The sequence below is a fragment of the Macadamia integrifolia genome, chromosome 14 (genome assembly GCF_013358625.1).
Source record: "Macadamia integrifolia cultivar HAES 741 chromosome 14, SCU_Mint_v3, whole genome shotgun sequence".
Lineage (NCBI taxonomy): Eukaryota > Viridiplantae > Streptophyta > Magnoliopsida > Proteales > Proteaceae > Macadamia > Macadamia integrifolia.
The window spans coordinates 19,801,527-19,821,128 of NC_056570.1; the positions used below are offsets into that span (position 1 = coordinate 19,801,527).

The 19,602-nt window shown below is 35.7% G+C and overlaps 2 protein-coding genes and 1 pseudogene across 2 annotated transcripts; 1 reads left to right on the forward strand and 2 right to left on the reverse strand.

Moving 5' to 3' along the window:
* The first annotated feature begins 1,472 nt into the window (after positions 1-1,472).
* Positions 1,473-2,423, forward strand: LOC122060701 (protein FAR1-RELATED SEQUENCE 11-like). The gene has a single exon (XM_042623813.1). It carries the CDS (start codon positions 1,473-1,475, stop codon positions 2,421-2,423), a length of 951 nt encoding a protein of 316 aa, XP_042479747.1.
* Positions 2,424-4,919: 2,496 nt separating this feature from the next.
* LOC122061437 lies at positions 4,920-5,325 on the reverse strand (annotated as a pseudogene).
* Positions 5,326-15,817: 10,492 nt separating this feature from the next.
* Positions 15,818-19,366, reverse strand: LOC122060702 (peroxidase 28-like). Its single transcript, XM_042623814.1, has 8 exons — positions 19,361-19,366; positions 18,508-18,564; positions 18,381-18,421; positions 18,000-18,180; positions 17,753-17,896; positions 17,480-17,668; positions 16,420-16,585; positions 15,818-16,322 (listed from the first exon to the last, which is right to left on the reverse strand). The coding sequence occupies exons 1-8, from the start codon at positions 19,364-19,366 to the stop codon at positions 15,910-15,912; spliced, it is 1,197 nt and encodes a 398-aa protein (XP_042479748.1). The 3' UTR covers positions 15,818-15,909.
* Positions 19,367-19,602: the final 236 nt, after the last annotated feature.

The following is a 19,602-nucleotide window of genomic DNA, read 5'->3' on the forward strand; positions in this document are numbered from 1 at the left end:
AAAAAAAAAAAAAAAAAAAAAAAAAAAAAAAAAAAAAAAAAAAAAAAAAAAAAAAAAAAAAAAAAAAAAAAACCTATTAGTAAAAGTGAAAAGTGAAGACAATATGATACTTGGTTTTTTATTTTTAACTCCATACTATTTATAGGAAAAAAATCTCATCTTCTTATAGTCCAATGAGTAAAGAAAAGCTAAAGCTAACAACATCTCATTTTCTTGTAACCCATTGGGCTATTTTATCTTGGGACTCCTAGAGCTTTTAGAATATTAGATGCATGTATGCAGGTAATAATCTCTCAAATTGCATGAGTATACTACCGTTTTTTTGGTTTCGTTTTGTTGAAAACTACACGTTTAATACTCGTACCGTTCGTTTCCGTCCGTTTGCCGTTCCCTGTTTTTTTTTACCGTACCGTTCAACGTTTTTATCTGTTTAAAACCCGTACCATACGCTTCTGTTTTTTTGCCGTTCCCGTTTTAACTAACAATGGTCTAGACCCAACGTAGCATTTTCTCTCTAGCTAGATATATATATATATATATATATCTTTCCAATCCTTTTCTTTTATACAAGAATCAAAGGAGGAGGTGAGAGGAGGGGAGGGGTGGACACTAGGAAGATAACATTATTTAAGGCATAATATTCTCATCTGCCATATGCTTCGAAGAGCTGAAGCTATGGTGCTCTAAATCTTCAACATAAGGATCATGTGGTGGAGTGGGTGATAGAGATGGGTTATAAGAACACCATCGTGACCAAAAGAGATAATATAAAAGTAAATGATGCTAACGGCAGCTAGCAATCAATAGAAAAGGTCAAGCATATCTTTGTTGAGGTCATTGTCACTGAGCCATTAGGATGTAATATTATAATCCTTCTTCAATTCAATGAAAGAGATCCAACTTTACATGATACCATTAATATGCAGAAAAGACATCTCCATCATTCTATGCCCATAAAAACATTTCGAAATCAATATTATGATGATATTAAATTTTAGGACAGAATGTAACTTAATTACCCATGTTCCATTTCAAAAACTAATGGACTGATGTGGAGAGAATAAACTCTAATTCAATCTTTACCGTATATAAACTCAAAGTTCTTATTGAAGATACTTCTATAGTGTCATGGCCTCATGGCGCAAAAAAAAAAAAAAAAAAAAAAAAAAAATGAATGAATGCAGCATTTGTGGTAATATTATGTTTTTGACAATTTGGCAAAGGGATTGTTGTTTGGTTTATTTGTTGCTTCTACAAATAACATCTAAGGTTGAACTCATTGTTATATTGTTTGATTAAAAGAATGCTGCAATTGTGCTAATATTATGTATTTTTAATGAAGGTGCCATGATCAGTGGACTATTGTATGGTAATTTTGATGTTTTTGTATTATATTTATGTGACAATGGCCATTTGGGTTTTGTTAAATCTATATTCTATACTAGTTGCAGCCAGTCTTTGTCGAAAGAAACATGGTGGACTGTCAAATTGATGGATACCCAGATCTCGTACCAAAGGATGCCAATATGGGATGTGTGATCCCAACATTGTACGTTGGAAAAACTTTTGGAAGTTTTGAACAAGCTTTTTATGAATACAGTATTTATGCAAGGAAGCAGGGATTCTCTGTTAGAAAACAAAGGTGTGAAAAAAAAAAAACTAAGGATCATGAAGTATATCGACGAGACTTTGTTTGCCATCGATCGGGCAATGGGAGTAAAAAATGTGAAGTTATTGAAAACAATGAAGAATCAGGTGATGGTTTTAAGAAAAGACGGAGAAAATACTGGTCTTGTCATTGTAATTGCAAAGCACACATGAGTGTTTGGTTGTCTAAAAATGGGGATGTGATGTTCTGGGAAGTTCGTAGTTTTGCAGATGACCACAACCACAAATTATTGGATCCAAACGAGGTCTGTCATTTGAGAGCATATCGGCATATTTCTGGCCACTATAGGCGACGTATCTTGACACTTGAAAAATCTAGGGTACTAGTTCCCCAAATACTTAGGATATTGGAAACAGAGCAACAAGTTGAGGTTGGCTGTCTTCCATTCAACGTGAAGGATATATACAACTTCCTTAGCTCACAAAAATTATTTATGAGGGAAAATGATGCGGCCAATCTTGTCTTCAAATGCAAACATTTGAAATCCTTAGATTTAGAGTTTCAATATGAGTATCAAGTTGACGACGATAACTGTTTTGAGTACATTACATGGTGTCACAGCAATTCTGTTCGTGGTTATCAGCTCTATGGTGATGTTGTTTTTGACACAACTTACAAGTTAAATGCATATGACATGCCTGTAGGTATATGGGTTGGTGTGAATAACCATGGATGTTCTGTTTTTCTTGGGTGTTGTTTACTAAGGGATGAGAGACAAATGTCCTTTGAGTGGGCATTCAAAGTATTAGTCTAATTAATTTAAACACTAGTAATATTATTTTGTTATTTTCGTGTTAACATGTATCAATGTATGTTGATAGGTGTTCTTGAAGTTAATGGGTGGGAAGGCCCCCAAAACTATTATCACTGAGTAATGTATGTAGCATATTGCAAAAAAATTCCCTGAAGTGTTGTCTACTATTTTGAAAGCTCGATTTAAGGAATGGAACAAGACATTTCAAGAACTAAGCAAGATAGGGACAACCGAAGACTTTGACAAGGGTTGGCAATCAATGTTGGAAGAGTACGAGTAAGTAGCCAATGTACATTTAAGGAGACTATTTTATAGCCGTACTAAGTGGGCGAAACCATATCTCAAGCCTTATTTCTTTGCTGGGATGAGGACTACTCGCAGATCCGAGTCAATGAATGCATTCATAAAGCAAACAATTTCATCACAAACTCTTCTAACAGATTTCATTGATCAGGTATGAGTACTTAATTAATTGTGTTAGTTTTTTATTCTTTTTATTACTGTTTTTAATTTGTGATATTTGGAGCTAGTGAGATCGATTATTTCACTAAGCATCTTGTCATCTAATTGTTATTGTTTGCTCAGATTGGAAAGACAGTAAGGGTGTTGGATCAAAAGGGAGAGCAAAAAGGCATGCAACAAAAAGCAACTATAGTATCAATTTTCACTCAACACCCAATTGCGTTGCATGCCTCTAAAATTCTAACTCCCTACGCCTTCCTTAAGTACCAGAATGAGATAGTGGAATCCTATTCATACGCATGTTATGACGTGAACCTGGGTTTTGGATCGTTCGACATGCGGAGCATGATGACAAATGGAGAACAGTTCAACATTTAGTTGGGGAAGAAACCGTTAGTCCTTCGAGTTTAAAGGCATTCTTTGTAGACATGCAATTGGTGTCCTCATAAGAAGCAACTTTTTTCATACACCTGACCAATACCTACTCCCACGGTGGCCGGGCGATGCATCACTTACTTTGCCCCTAATTGATGAGTCAAAATTCGATCAATTAAAGAGGCTTGAGATCATCCAATCACTTACAACTCAGTTTGTCCATGAAGCAATGAAATCAGAATGTCATCATGACTTGCCTTTGGATACATTGCTAATTCTATTATTGATCTTTCATTCTAGAGCATCCATTTTAACACTGGCGGTGGGAACCAAGAAGGCAACTGAAGTACCGTTCGAAATGAGCAGAACGTTTATTGAATAAATCAAGAACAATGTAACCGAATTGAAAGAAGGAATTAAAAGAGAGGTTACAACGTAACCGCCAAAGTGACAAACGTGTTAACCCATTAAAAAAATGTTTGCTTCCTTCCCTTTGATTATGCCACAATGGCACTTGGCACTATATGGAAAGAAGGTGATATTTCTTTTTTTAAATTCAATTTTCTCCTAATTTGGAGGATAAAAATGGAAGTAATCAATCGTTGACTTGGAGAGCTCATTTAGACAAGATTTTATTGCCACAAAAGAGGATAATAAAATTTTAGCAATCAAGGATTGCATTGAGGAGCAGGCTGTGGAAGACCGGATAGAAAAACTTTAATCAGCCTATGTGGAAATTGAAGAGAGAGAGAGAGTGAAGGAACATAATTAGAGGAGGGCTGGGAAGCTGGCTAGAGAGGATTTAGAGGATCTAAATTATTCTTCCCACATGGAAAGGATTCCAAATTCAAATTTGAAATTAAATATGGATAATTGTGTTTCATAGGAGAGTAATTTAAGCAAGGAAGTTTTTATGGTACGTGATAATGTGCAATCGAAGGGAAGGAAACAAATTTATATTCCCCCCATTGCTCTAATTCTTCGTTCCCCTCACACCTCTCTGCCGTCGGATCTCGACACAAGCATGCGTGGCCGTCGAATCCCCCATTGCTCTGATTCGTCCTTTATGAGTTTATGTTAAAAAAAGAGAAAAAAAAAAACAAAAAAGAAAAGGATTGGGTCGGATCGGCAGATCCAGATCGATATCTGATACCCAGGATGATACCGATACCCATCTCAAGATCAATCAGGTATCGGGATCGGTCTCAGCCAATAATGATCAGATACGACTGATCCAACCAATCAGATACCGATACTTGATTCCATGTTCCCATCGAATAGGAACCAATTCATTATGCCAACTGATTCAATACAAAGATGCTCTCTAATTTGGTTTTCAACCCAAAAAAAAAAAAAAAAAAAATCCTTCTCAGAAGTATGCAATATGTATTGAATCCATAAAAATTTTCGACATCGACTCTGTAACACATAAAAAGACCAGCTAGTCTAATTTTTTAAAGAGGGGTCCAGCAATAGCAGATCCTTTTTTTTTTTTTTTTTGATCATTCAACCATGAACTAGAAACAGGTGTCCATAACTTCCAAGACAAGAGATACGCAGAACAAAATTCCCTAAGAACAGATCAAAACTGGTCCTACTGGGTGTAGCATTTGGTTTGCATGCACAAGCATAAGACAAAAGAAAATTTTCCAACACTGCTCACTCATCCTCTTTGCTCCACAACCTGGCCAGTTTGTTGGTAACAACAACATCCAGCTGGGCAGCATGCTCAACAATCTCTTTCCTTTTACGCGTGGAGACATTGTGTGCGATTTCTGCACAGTAGGTCCTAATATGTATCATCAACACTTCCAATTCCTTGACGTTGTGCACCAGAAATTTCTTGAAGCCATTGGGAAGGTAATGACGGGTCTTCTTGTCTGAGCCATACCCTATGTTGGGCATCAAAGTGCAGACCTTAAACTTCCTCCTCACCTGAGAATCAATACCCTTGGGTGGGTCTACGCCAGCTTGGCTTCACAGAGACTTTCCGGTCACTCTGGAGCCTCCTGAACTGCTTGACACAGTTCTTTACAATCTTCTTGGTGAGCAGAGGAACAACCATGGTTTCTGTGTTAGGGTTTCCACCAAAGGTTCCGACCCTATAGCAGATCCATTTTAACATGACAAGAACTAAGAAAATGAAAATCCAGATTTCTCTGAAGAGACAATCATTGAATCTTAAAAGTACCTCACACAGTGGAAGCAGCATACAATGTATTATACTTGCATATAAAATTAGAGTCATATTAAACTTGCATGTAAATAACTGGTTTATTAAAATCTCCGTATCAGATACAAAGTACATTACTGCAGTGCTTTTTATTTGACATGAACTTCAACAAAAATAAAAATCAAATTGTAGGATTTCATCCTACTGCTCAGCAACCTTCTTTCCCTTTAGTACTGCTGTTGGAGAAAGGGATGCCTTTTTTTCCTTCATTTTTTGTTGTCAGAGAACCCTATTGCTGGTATATCATCCTCACTCTCGACTATGATGATTGGGTTCTTAGCACCTATTGCTGGTGTTACCGGTGGTGGTGGTGATTCCCGATTGAACACCTTATATGTCCAATCCCTACAAAGGACTCTATCCTTCTTTCTACTATGTTTATTTCTATTTCTTTTCTAGACAGAATGGGGAGGGCAGAATTTCTTCTTCCCCATGGGTACAGGGTTGCGAGGTGGCTTCGTCATCCCAAATATTGGATCAACAACTTGGTGGAATATAGAGCAACTACATAGATGAAGCTAATCATTATCTATACATTCATTTTCAATCAAAATTCAGTGTAGCAAAATTCTGGGCCAATTAAGATTTAGAATTACTAAGATCATGCATCACCCTCGTGATTTGTCTTTCCAAATTTCCACTATCCAAATTCAATTCAAAAAAGTATATTTAAGTCTGATATCAAGGAAAGGATGTGTATGGTAGGAGGATTGATTGTAACCTTTTACCTATTTTAGATTAGTGATATGGGTGAATTTAGATCTCTCACATAACAATTATGGATTAGTGAAATAGGTGGATTGTAATAAAAAAAAATGATTGATTGGTACCCATTTCCTTATGAAATAGGATACCCAAAATACTTACTCTATACAATCTATACGTATTCTACTGCAAATCCAATACCATTTTCCACATAAGAATATAACTATCCCAATGATCTTGGTTGACCAATGCTAATTATAGGGATAAGTTGCATCATATAATATTGTGCTCTAACACATAATCACTATAGCTGTGACCTCAAAAGCAATGGAACATGGTCCTTAGATAATCACAAGCAAGTAGTGGGACATTTATAAAAGACAACTCCCTCCCAGGGGGTTAAGTGATATTTTATTATTATTCTTCAAGCCTTGGTCCCTATCCATAATAATAATGCTAATGAGTAATGATCATTTTTGGGTAAAAATGATAACAGCTACTTGTCAAGCGGTTGACAATAATGTTGACTACATTATTGTTGCCGGCACTTAATGGCTTAAGCTTTTGGGATTAGCAGATGTAATAGGAATTTGAGTGTTCAATCCTTGGAAAGTGCAATAGGGTTCCTTGAAACATTCTCCCCTTGGTGCGACAGCATTGTGCAACCACGTGTAGGGTCATGTGTGTACAAGCCTTCATGTGCGGAGAGTGTTGATATACAGACCCCAAAGAACCCACAATGCTGGGAGCCTCGTGCATTGGTTACACCCTTTTTATTTGGAAAAATAAAAACAAAATTATTTGACACACAAAAAAAAAAAAAGACATTCTAAACCATGATCAACCCTCCTCACAACCCTATACGATTGAGATGGGATTATAAAACACACACATAGCTTACTACATTTTTTTACTACTTGTTAAATGCACCACCAAGGGACAAAAGGCTATTTATCCAAATTCCAAATTCTTCCTGACACTACAAAGGCATCATGGTCCCACAAATCAAAAGAAATAACACTGATTATATATAGAGAGAAAAAAAAATGGAATTTTTATCATTATTCAAATCTACCAATGTGGCCGGGGTACCAATTCTAAACAATAAAGAAAAGAGGCCCAAACAAATGGGAGACATGGATTTGCGAGTGAATAGTATCCTGTGGAGGAGGAAGGTCTAAGTTACACAAGTCAGGGATGTAAACAAGTAGTCGAAAAAATCGTATTTGACTTGCATCCCTATCCATGTACGGGTATTTGTATCCGATCAGAGGATAGCATGATATGATCATATTTGAACCATTTACATCTGAACCCGAAAAGGCCTGGTCTAAGATTTATGATATTAAAGGCGGGTTAGGGTTGAAAAACATCAACCCAGGCCTAATCCGACCCAACTTGAACTGGCTTTGATTTTAACCCTAATTTATATAATATAATTTAGGGTTATCATCCTTTCGTTCTATTCAGAATAATGAAATCTAGGTCATCGTTTCTTATGGTCAGTAATCAATATCGATGACCACTGATTCTAATCCAAATAAATCAATTAGGCGATCCGATTTGCAATTCTTGGTGAAATGACCAATCTGTTTGAGAGAGGAAAAACTAATATTCGATTCACAAGTAATTTGTTATAGATTGGGGATGTGTTTGAAATTTAAAAATAATTTTAAGTTAAATTATAAATAAAGTCATTCATATGGTGTAAAAATACAAATAATTAAGAAATAGGTCCTAATGTGTAAATTACAAGAAGTTCTTCTCCAAAGTAACCGACACTCCTGCTGTTTTCATGACAGTAGATTTACCTTAATACCCATAAAATACAAACTTTTAATAAATTTTCATTCAATTCATTAAAAGTGAAAAGACAATTTAATCCTGGCAAGAATAATGATTACCTATTGATGAACATAAAAGAGAGGTTACAACTTTTGTTGTAACCACCAAAGTGACAGACAGATTAACCCTAATTAATAAGCAAGAAATTAATGCAAAATAGGGTTTTCTTTCCCAAAATTATGCCTTGTGAAGACGTCACTATTTTCCATATGACAGTACATTGAGTAATCTATGTGATGAAAGAGTAAATTAATAAACACTTAATTAGTACAATTTCAATTTAAAATTATTAAAGCACAAAAGATACCTTTTTGCATTTTATCCATTTGTCCCCTACCCTAATGGTAGTGTCCCTGTTGGTAAAACACCTGGTTCCAAAAGAAAAAAAGGCAGTCGCATCTCTAATTTTTATTGGGTCTCTCCCTTTGCTTGCCCCTGTGGTGTGTTATTTCGTTATTTGAATATTTAATGATATTTTAATAATTTTATTGAAACTTTGAATGATAATTTGAGCAACTTTTCTTACCCGTCTTAGAGTAAAATTTGGCCATTGTGTGGGGTCTTCTATCACATGGTCTAACCCATGTATTGTCAAGTACCACATAATTTGTTTTCTCCATTTATTTGGAATGGATTTACAGCATAGACCTCGTTATAGGTGTATATAATTTTCTTTTGCATTGGAGCTCTGCTTTGCTGATGGCCATGTCAAAGATGAAGCAGCATTCTGAAGATGCTTTGTAAATTTTCTATTTTTGGCTTTAAGGGTCTGTTTAGCTGATGGTCACGTCAAAGGTGAAGCAATAAAAATAAAAATACACTAATGTTAATGTATATGGTGTGAGGAACTTCTGAAATGAGGGTGCTAAGAGACCAATTGCTGTTTGACACCAGGCTATGAACAGACCAATTGCTGTTTGACACTAGGCTATGTCCAAATGATTTAGAAACAGAATTTGTTTCTGACTTGCTTCACTATTAAATAATGAAAAAACAAAGAAGACTTTGACTTTGCTTTGTTATACTTATTTCCTATTTTGTTTCCTCTTTATTTCTTGTTCAACAAAATTGTTATATTAATAGAAGCAGCAGGGATTAATGCAAATGACTTGGAGACTGCGCATATAGTGCTACACCTGCACATGAGAGAGAGAGACGCAAACATTTGACCAACAAAGAATTTTCATTTCAACGTGCGTAAAGCTTACCTCATTTTATTCTCTATGAACAAATGAATTGGTGACACAGGTTTAACTCCTATTTGTTCTCCAAGTTTCCAATGTGATTGGAGTCATAGAGCATTTCATTCAAATGGCTCTACCATCACAGCTGCAACAATGGAACCCATGTCAATGAAAACATAGATATGGGTTCATTGACATCATATATAGTATGTTCATCCAATGGCTTTAGAAGGCATATTCTTTCAGCAGTAGAGCAGTAAAAGGCTGAAAAAATGGATTGACAACTGCCAGCTTGGTTTAAGATATTGCAATTGGTCTCGGAATTGGATAGGGTTGATACTGATATGAATTGAACCATATCAGTCTGGATCAGATGGAAATAACCCTATTTATAATTAAAAAACTGATTTAATCCGACTCCTCATGACTGGAAGTGGCTGTAGACTGTAATATCTCTTAATTCAGAGCTGGCTTTGCATTCAGATCTGGGATGACTGACAAATAGTTCCCAAAAAAAAAAAACCCTCAAGAGGCAAACTATAAATTATAATTAAGGGACTGCCTAAATGACATTTTTATATATAAAAATATTTAAACTCGACATTTATTATTAATTGGCTTTTGTTTTATTTTAAAAAGTTTCTTTAGGCTAGGTATATAAAAGGATTGAAAAAATAAATTGAAAATGACTTATCATTATGTCATTGTTAGAAATTATCATTAATTATCTTTTACAATTTTGGAGTAAATTTTTTACTCTAATTGAAAAGAAAAAAACATTGTATTAAAAAAGCAAAAATTAAAAATAAAAAAAAAAAATACAAAGGAAGAAAGAACGCTACCCGTGGGTGCATGTACATGCCTTGAAACAGTGGATGTGAAAAGACTGTATTACCCCTACAGTGAAGATAATCCCATGGATCCTCAAATTAGGTAGGACCTAAAGTTTTGTGAATGAGATAGAACTCTAGGTATTCTACATTTCTACATACCTATGGGTCAAGTTTCAGGCTAAACAGAGTTTACCAAGTGCTAAATGTTTTAGAAATATTCTAAGTAGAACAAGACGATGTGCCTGAACATATATTGACATGTTCATTTTTTTTTTTTTTAATTGAATTCGAGTTTGAAAGTTGACTAGCTGATGTCTTCATGTGGCTCAAAATTATGAACCACTTAAAGAAGCTTATAATGATGGACCACCTACATGAACTTTGACATTAATTAAAGTTTCAAAAATTTATTCATTGACCTTAATCATAAATATAAAAAATATTTATATTTTTCTTATTATCATTTTCTTTTGTTTTACTTTAGCATTTTATTTCAATCCGATTAGAGTCCCAACTTAACGCATAACTAGGCATGCGTATACTCTGTATGTCAATGAAATTCAAATCTCACCTAAAACAACATAGAAAATGAAAGTCGGTAGAAATGTGACCACTCATCCTAAGAGAATAGAGGTACATTAAAAGTAAATTAATGTTAAAAAGCATTTATTTTGCCACATACATAGATGATATGTCTATTTCAACCATTGGATAGAGAGAACGTGATCTAAATTAGCTATGTGTCAAATTTTAGAGTTGAATTCAATAAAAATACTCTCTTTTGTATTGGTACCTTTGTATGCCTATGGATGTGTTCTAGTATTCTAGATATGCTACCCTGCTGATGCAAGTACATGTCAGTATATGTATCAATGCAAGGCCTGTTGGAGCCTCTTCAGAGCGGGAAACATTGTCTTTCCAAACTTACTATGTCTAGGCCTAGACACATACAAGCAGATAGTATTCTTCCTTCTAATATTAAAACAGTACATGAGGTAGGAATAAACATGGTGTTAAGGGTAAGTCTACCAACACATTTCATGATTCCAGTAAAACTAATTGCCTTTTGAGCCAGTCGTTTAAAAAAAATAGTAAAACATAATAGGGAATACGTGAAAAAGAGGGTAGAAGTTTACAAAGTTAAAGGTTGGGGGAGTTACACAAAAAGTAAGCTAAGTGTAGGGGAGAGACAGTAATTGCCCAAACCAGAAATATTATCTCCTCCCTTTTACACTTAACACCACTGATTTATTAACAACAACAAAATAGGTATACGAGGGAAGAGGCATTAATTAACTGATCGACATGATAGCCTAACTTGTCCCTGTGGATCTAAAAGGACATTCACTGCTCCCATCTTGACCATGGCAGCACCAAATTGTGAGTGTGGACATTCCTCCACCCTGCATGTAAATAACTCATATGTATAAACTAATACATGTTGAGTGTGGAGCTTCAAGAGGTATCATGTACAACTCCTTAATAGAGCTGCTTGTCAAATTTATTGGCTTATCTTATCTCATATATGTGGCCCACCATGTTTGGACATTTTGAAATAAACAAATAAGATCGATAATTACCATTCGAGTCCACATACAATTTTGAGCGACGGGTAACTACTATTGGCACATACATTTTTGGCGATGATATTTTTTTTATATTGTTGCTATAAACAAATTTTCATATTACTGTGATACTACTGTCACGTCCATCTTTTCTTATTTTTTGCTAGAAATTCATGAATTTTATTAAAAAAAAGAAAGAGGATAAATACATCAAGAGAAGAGCAAAGTGAAGCGAAGATCTTCACTTTCGGCATTGTCATCAACAAGGCACTCACACTATCAGAAATAACAAAACAAAAAAAATTAACCATGGCAGCATAGGCGACAGAATGTCAACCGTGGCCAAAAATATTTTTTCTTGTAGGTACCCTTTTTATTTTTCTTAATTAGTTTATTGTTGATGAGTTCATTTGAGTACACTTCTTCAATTCAAAATTTTCTTACCAAAACAACAGCTTCTCTAGCAACCATGATAATGATATCAGCACAAGAGACAATCTCTTTACCACATTGACTCTCTAGAGCTCATTTTGCATTATCAATGACACTGTAACCTCTCACAGTTAGGTCTGGAGATGCATTCTTCTCTGTTGTATTGCCATCTAGGAGTATCGAAGCATCACATCCCTTTCATTCAGCAAAAAAGAATAGCATGAGCTTATAATGAACTTAAAATGAACGCCCCTCCCCACCCCCCCCCCCCAAAAAAAAATTGAGATTTACTATAACTTGATTTAGATTCTCACTCGGATGAAGCAATCATGGAATTGCAAGCGTATTAGGGCAGGCACAATCGTTATGTCTCGTGAATTGTGTGGTTATCGAATTTTTTTACGATGGTCTCGATGTCTGCGCTACTGTTAGTGCATTTTCCATTGTAGTTTTTTTGATAGCCCGGGTGTCCGGATCTTTGACCCAACTAATCCCTGGGGTCACTGTGATACTGCTTACACAGGACCGGGTTAGTCCGAGATGGTCGTGCAATGACCCCAAGAAGTTAATTGTAACGGCAAAAGTTTGATTACGTACGGGACCTCGCTTCCATTATAGTAACCAACTTGCAAAGCAGCAAAACACAAAAAACTGTAGTTGATTACTTCTATTAGGCCAAGCCCAAACACTACTGTTGACACAGCCTTCATTTTTGTGGGAACCAATTTGACGCTTAGGCAGTACTTGGCACTGATGAATTAGGGTCCTCTCCTTTTGGTCTCTATTTATAGGACATAAGGAGTTGAAAGTTGAAACTCCTGAACTTCGGTTTCCATAGTTTCAACCATGTAAACCTTAGAACAAGCAATTACAGCTGCACACAGCAGTAAATATATAATTTAAACCAAAAAAAAAAAAAAAAAAACCTAAATCTTATGTAGATGGTACGAGGAAGAAATGCTCCTATATTTGCTCTCAATGATATTAATTGGGATTTGCAACTGATCTAGATATAGATTTTCTTAAATCTTTTTTTTTTTTCTGCTGATGACAATGCCGACCAGAAAGAAATGCTAAAATGCAACCTAATACGTAGCTATGTCGAACTGATTTTAAAACACAATCTGTTTCTTACTTGCTTCACAATCTATTACTTTCCTATATATTTAAATGGGATCTAGTTTTTTCCATTTCTTTCTTGTTCAACGAAATTGTTATATAGTAGAAGCACCAGGCATCAATGCAAAAGAGTAGGAGACGGCGCATACAGTGCTGTACCTGCACATGAGAGAAGTATACAAGTTGAAGGCACATTTGACCAACAAAGAATTTTCATTTCAACCTGCGTCAATTAAGCTTACACCATTTTTCGATTGAGCACCTACTTGTACCATATTTGGTATGAGAGAAACCTGAGAACTTGAGAAGTGAAGTCTAGAACTCATTGACAGAAACCTGAGAACTTGAGAACTTGAGAAGTGAAGTCTAGAACTCATTGACACAAACCTGAGAACTTGAGAACTTGAGAACTTGAGAAGTGAAGTCTAGACTTGATTCAGATAGAAGGATCCAAAAGAGCTAGAGGCATACCTAAAATGACCATAGGAGAAGTTGTGAGGAAAGATATGCACAAATTAGGTCTTGTCCCAAGATTGGTTTCAAATAGAGCAGATTGGAGAGCTAGGATCCAGGTAGTGGACCCACTTTAGCTATGTTCTACTTTGTTAGTGGTTATCAATCTATCCCCTTTAACGCCTTTTATTTTCTCTTCCTTTGGCTTTCTTTGGATCCATGTAGCCGACCCATTAAGTTGGGACAAGGCTTTGTTGTTGTTATATTAATTTTGAGATTTTTATTAACTCTTATTGTGTCGATTGAGCATTCTATCTCATTTCTTCCTGTTACTCCCCCTAGTAGCCTCTCCTATTGGATTAGGCCTCTTTTCTCCCTTTTCTTCCCTCCTTTTTCGTTGCCTTTATAATTTCGTACTTTGTTGAATTTATTATCTGATACATCTAAAATTAACCCACCAAATAAGCACCCAACATGTGGCGTGTCAGAAGCCAACGACAAGGTTGAGACTCTCTACCACCTCAAGGTAACTCTTGATAAGGGTGAGCAAGACATTTTACATTTTACACCTTTTACTGGGATTAGGGTTTTATGACGCTTGTCTTGTAAGTAGGAATGAAGAACTCCAGGCACATAATCAACCCCTCTCCCTCTTATGCCTTCGATCTACTGTTTCGATTCCCAACACATACAAATGTGCTGTTGTTCAGAGTACTGACTTAGGGATCAAAGGGTTCCCCATGGAGTCCGCTCCGGGCCTCTTAACATTTCCTCTCTTTTATGTGCAGGTCTCTCCCAGTCGACGGTCAAGATTTCCAAACGCAACATTATCCATTAAAAAAAATAACAATAATTAAAAAAAAATAAAATAAAATAAAAAATAAAAAACCTAAACCATTTTGTTGTCTACTAAGAAATGAAGTGTTGATACTGGTTTAGCTCCTCCTATTTTCTTCTCCAAGTGTCCAAGTGACACAATGAACTGTGACTGGAGTGATAACATTTCATTCAAATGGCTAGGATCACAGTTGCAACAAAGGATTCCATGTAAAGAAAACATATGGAGTCATTGACATCATATATAGACTGCTCATCCAATGGCTTGTAATGGCAGAATTCAGTAATACCAAAGCTGTAGAGGGTATTAAAAATGGATTGACAAATACAAGTGGCTGTAGACTATAGTATATATTAATTCAGACTGAGACTGATAAACAAACATTGCTATGGAGAATATCTATCCTGCTCCAATCTAAAATCACTTTAGCTAATTAATCCTTCGGTTACCAAAATGCAATAATAGTTATAGAAAGCCTCTCCATAGATATATTATACCTGTTAAGTAAGGAGACAACTGTAAGCTTATAATTAAGGATCTCTGGAAGTGACACCTATAGGTATATTAAAAAATAATATTTCTTACTTTCCCCATCTTATTCTAAAAAATTATTTAAGTTAGAGATAGAAAAGGATTTTTAAAAACAACTTGAAAACGACTTATCATTATGTCATATCTCTTACATTTTTTTCTAATACATATGTGAAATGAAAATATTTGCTCTCATTGGGAGAAAAAAAAAATGCATTATACTAGACGGAAAAAATGGTAAAAAATTATTTGACACCTTAAGAGGTATCAGTAATAAAATCTCTATAATAAATTAAGGAGGAGGTTAGGTATGCCGTCGGCTTTCCTGGTGCTAGCAGTTCAACAATTTGGAGGGTTTGGATGGGAGGGGAATAGGGAACTTTTCCAAGGGAGAGGAAGAGAGCGATAGACATGGGCTTAGCTATACCTTGAGGAAGGAAGTTTTCTTGTCTGCCAACTAGAATGGTGACACCATTTTTTGGAGCATCAAACTGCGGAAATGGAATAAAACCTCCCCCGCTGTTTGTCAAATTGTCGATAACACCCTACTTTTTGTTTTCTCTGCCTATTTTACCCCTACATGCACATAAATATTTTTCATTATAAGTTAATTGGAACCCAAATTTATTTACACAAAAATATTTTTATTCATTTATTTTTTTATCAGGTAAATACCTAATGTAATGTCAACAATTAATTTAGAATAACTAAGAGGGAGCAGCATAGGAACCCATATTCAATGAACAGAAATAAGACTTATTCAATCAATGAAAAGTACAGTTACATGTATTGGTACTTGAATACTAGAAAGCTTAGATGAAACAAAGATAGAATTCCAACAGTGAATAAGAAGTACACATATAGTTATTTAGTTAATTGCACTTAGGAAGAGTAGGAGGAGGGCAAAGATATTAATTAGTGGATCGACAATTTAGCCTAATCTCTCCTGCTGGCTCTAAAATGACATTTGTGGCTCCCATCTTGACAAAGGCAGTTGCAAATTGTGCCAAGAACACACTATTGTTACTGGCAAAGGATGAAACAGTGCCATTAGTTCTAGTATCCAAATCAATCTCTTGGTCAATTCCCAAAATTCCTTTGTTCTTTTGAATCTGCATGAAGAAGGAGTTGTCGAAAGTATTCAAACTGACTGTGTTCTGATCCAGATTAGCTGTGTTATCGACCGTCGAATTCTGGGGACAAGTCGTCTTCAAAGAGGCAAGTAGAGTTGAATCCATTGTTGGGTCAGCCTTTCCGGTGTTGTTGTAATTGTAGAGACGATCTTGGAAGGAAGAACAATGGGCAACCCCTACTGTGTGACCACCTGATTAGCATAAGAAATCAATTATTAGTTGATCAAATACATTAAACCAATACTTTAAGACATCATATATAATTAATATGAAGAGTTGAAAGCATACCAATGAGAGCAACCATGTCTGAAACATTCATTCCAAGATTTCCAAATGCTGCAATGGAATCAGTGACTGATATCTCAGCAGGAGGGAGGAGAAGCTCAGCTTCGGTCTTATTTGAAATTGTTCCATCCCTTCTCCCAGTTGTCACATTGTAGAAAGAACCTCCACCCTATATTTACACAATTATTGCATATATAAAGGTTTCTTTTTTTTAGGTAGATAATATATAAATACTTCACTACAACAAAATAGGTTAATATCAATGGAGAAGTGAGTGATAGGCACACAACTCGTGTACAATAAGCTAGTGGGGTGACACCAATAAGAGCACGGGATGAGGCATTATTTCAAAGGGGAAAAGAGACATTGGCACAAGGGGCTTTAGCTTATGGTACACCAGCGGTGTGTCCCAGATTTATATAATAATTTAGAATATGCAAACCCCTTGCACTCTCCGATTGGCCCAATGAAATAAGAGAGAAGGATTGCACCAATGATAATATACTTAAGATTTCTTTTCCTTTATTTTTAGCTTTGCTAGAGTAAAGGATCTTCTCCCCTGCTGATAGCCTTGCCGAAGGTGGGGGAATGATCTTGGATTTTTTTTTTTTTCCATTCTCCTTGTTTTTTGTATCTGGTTATCTTTCAATTCCAGCTTGTATATCCTCCTCTTTTCTTCTTTGATTTTTAATACAAATAACCCTTAAGTGAAAAAAAAAAAAATGACTTTGACCTGGAGTGTGGTCTACACCTGCAATCCCATGTGTCTATCACTCTTCTCTTCATGTGAAAAACTATTATATGCTTTGTTTTAAGGAGGAGAGAGACACATACAGGGCGCTGGCATGGGCCAAACTTCCAGATAGAAATCCCTTTTTAGGGAACAAGTTTTCATCATGTGTGTAATTTTTCAAGCATATATAGGTTGATGATTTAGTAAGGTGACAACAATGCTAGAGAGATTTAGAAACCCCCATATGGACATTTCCATTTGATTTTTCTAGAGCCCTTGTAGAGCTGATCATACCTTGAGTCCAATTCAAAGATTTCAAAATTATCTTACCAAGACAACAGCTTCTCTAGCAGCCATGATAATGATATCAGCACAAGAGACAATCCCTGTGCCACATTGATTCTCTAGAGCTTTTTTTATATCATCAATGACATCGTAACCTCTCACTGTTAGATTTGGATCTGCATTTTTTTCTGCATTACTTGTATTGCTCTCTAAGAGTATGGAAGCATCACAACCCTTCTCATTCAACCAAAACAATAGAACGATCAGTATAAGAAAAAAAATTAAGATTATTACTTGGAATGATTAGTAGATTCTTACCCTAACAAAGCAATCATGGAATTGCATGCGTATGAGTGCTGGAACTACTGTTACGTCTGTTGCATATTCTGTGGTCATAGTGGTTTTGACAATTTTCTCCACATCTGCACTACTGTTAGTGCATTTACCATTGTAGTAGCCAACCTGCAAAGAAGCATAACACAAACAAGTGTAGTTGATTACAACTATGAGGCTAAGCCCAAATGCCACTGTTGACACAGCCTTCATTTTGGATAATTTGAATAACCAACTTGAAGCAGTGGAAGTACTTAGCAGTAGCAGTGAATGAGAGGTTTCCCCCTATTGGCCTGTATTTATAGGCCCTAAGGAGTTGAAACTTTGCAACTTGGGATGCTGATGACCATTTCTTTATTTCATAGAGTTTATCCAAACGTGCAACCATGCAAACCAACTGCAGACAACCACAGCTGTACGAGGATTTAGTAAGCAAGAAAATGAGTCTTCACAATAAGGATTTAATCTCTTTGATCTCACTTTCCTTGCTGTCAAAGGATTTAAAAAGAGTAAAAGTTTTTCTTCTATTCATTTCCTTAAGTTTCTCTTCTATTCATTTCCTTAAGTTTCTCTTCTTCTGGGGATCAACGAAATTGGTACACATGGCTGTTACACTGAGTCACAGGAACCAGGAACCAGGAACTTTTCTGCTATCTGGGGTCACAGACAAAGAAATGGAATCATGAACGCTATTTCGAAAATACTTAAACCTCCATCATAAAGGGTGTTTTCGAAAATACCCATCTTGATTCCATTTCTTTGACTATGAGCTTAGATAATAGGAAAATTCCTGCAACCTAGGTAACAGCAAAAAAAATTTCCTAGAAAAATGAGAACAAATGAATGCAGCTGCAGCAGCACCGTATATAGCGCAGTAGGAGTACAAGAAGGGGAAGTGGGAGCAGATGCATACTCCACAAGTTGAAGACTCAACTTTTAAAAGGAAAAAAATATAACAAGTGGACCAGCTGCCCAATGGCTTGTTATTTCATAGCGTTTAAAAATGGATAAAGGTTATGGGCATAAGCTTATCCACGTCATATATGATCTATCTGTTGCTAACCTCACAATAACTTGATCTCAGGTCAGCCAATATATTAATTTGGAAAATAGTTTTTGTTTCTCCCTATCTCTGTTCAATGGGATTCGTTATGGTCAATGAGGTGTTTGTTTGAGAACCATTATTGGCTAACTCAAGTTTTTGTGAACCATAGAAAAATCATTTTTTTTTTAAAGGGTCATTTATTAAAAATAAGAAGGAAAAAAAAAAGTACAACCTGTGAATTGAAAATTTTAGATATAAATACGGAGAAAAGGGATAAAATTTTGGAATCACTCCTCCACTTACGACATGGCCATCAGTATGGGAGGAGAACCTCTACTTCTTCAAAATAAATTTATATAAAACAAAATTTAGTTTTTCTTTCAGCATCCACCTTAACTTCAGATTGATTCGAGATAAGAAGAGATGGAGACGTAACAGAAGATCCCAATATAGCAGTCTATTTTGCTAAAAAGTCAGCAATCGGATTCGCTTCTTTGTAGCAATGAATCAACTTCCATTGAATACCCTCTAAGAAAGAGTATGAATACCGCCATTCTTGAGCAATACACACCATGGAATCAACCATGCCATCACCACCATGACCACTGCCTCAAAGTCTGATTCAATCCACAAATGGTGAACACCCAACAACATTGTTAGAACAAACACCAAGAAACACGAATAATAAAGAGACAATAGATCCGTACGACACAGAGATTTAACGAAGTTCATACACCAGGGTGGTATCGGGCGAAGAAGAAGATGATTCACTATGCAGAAGAGAGATTTA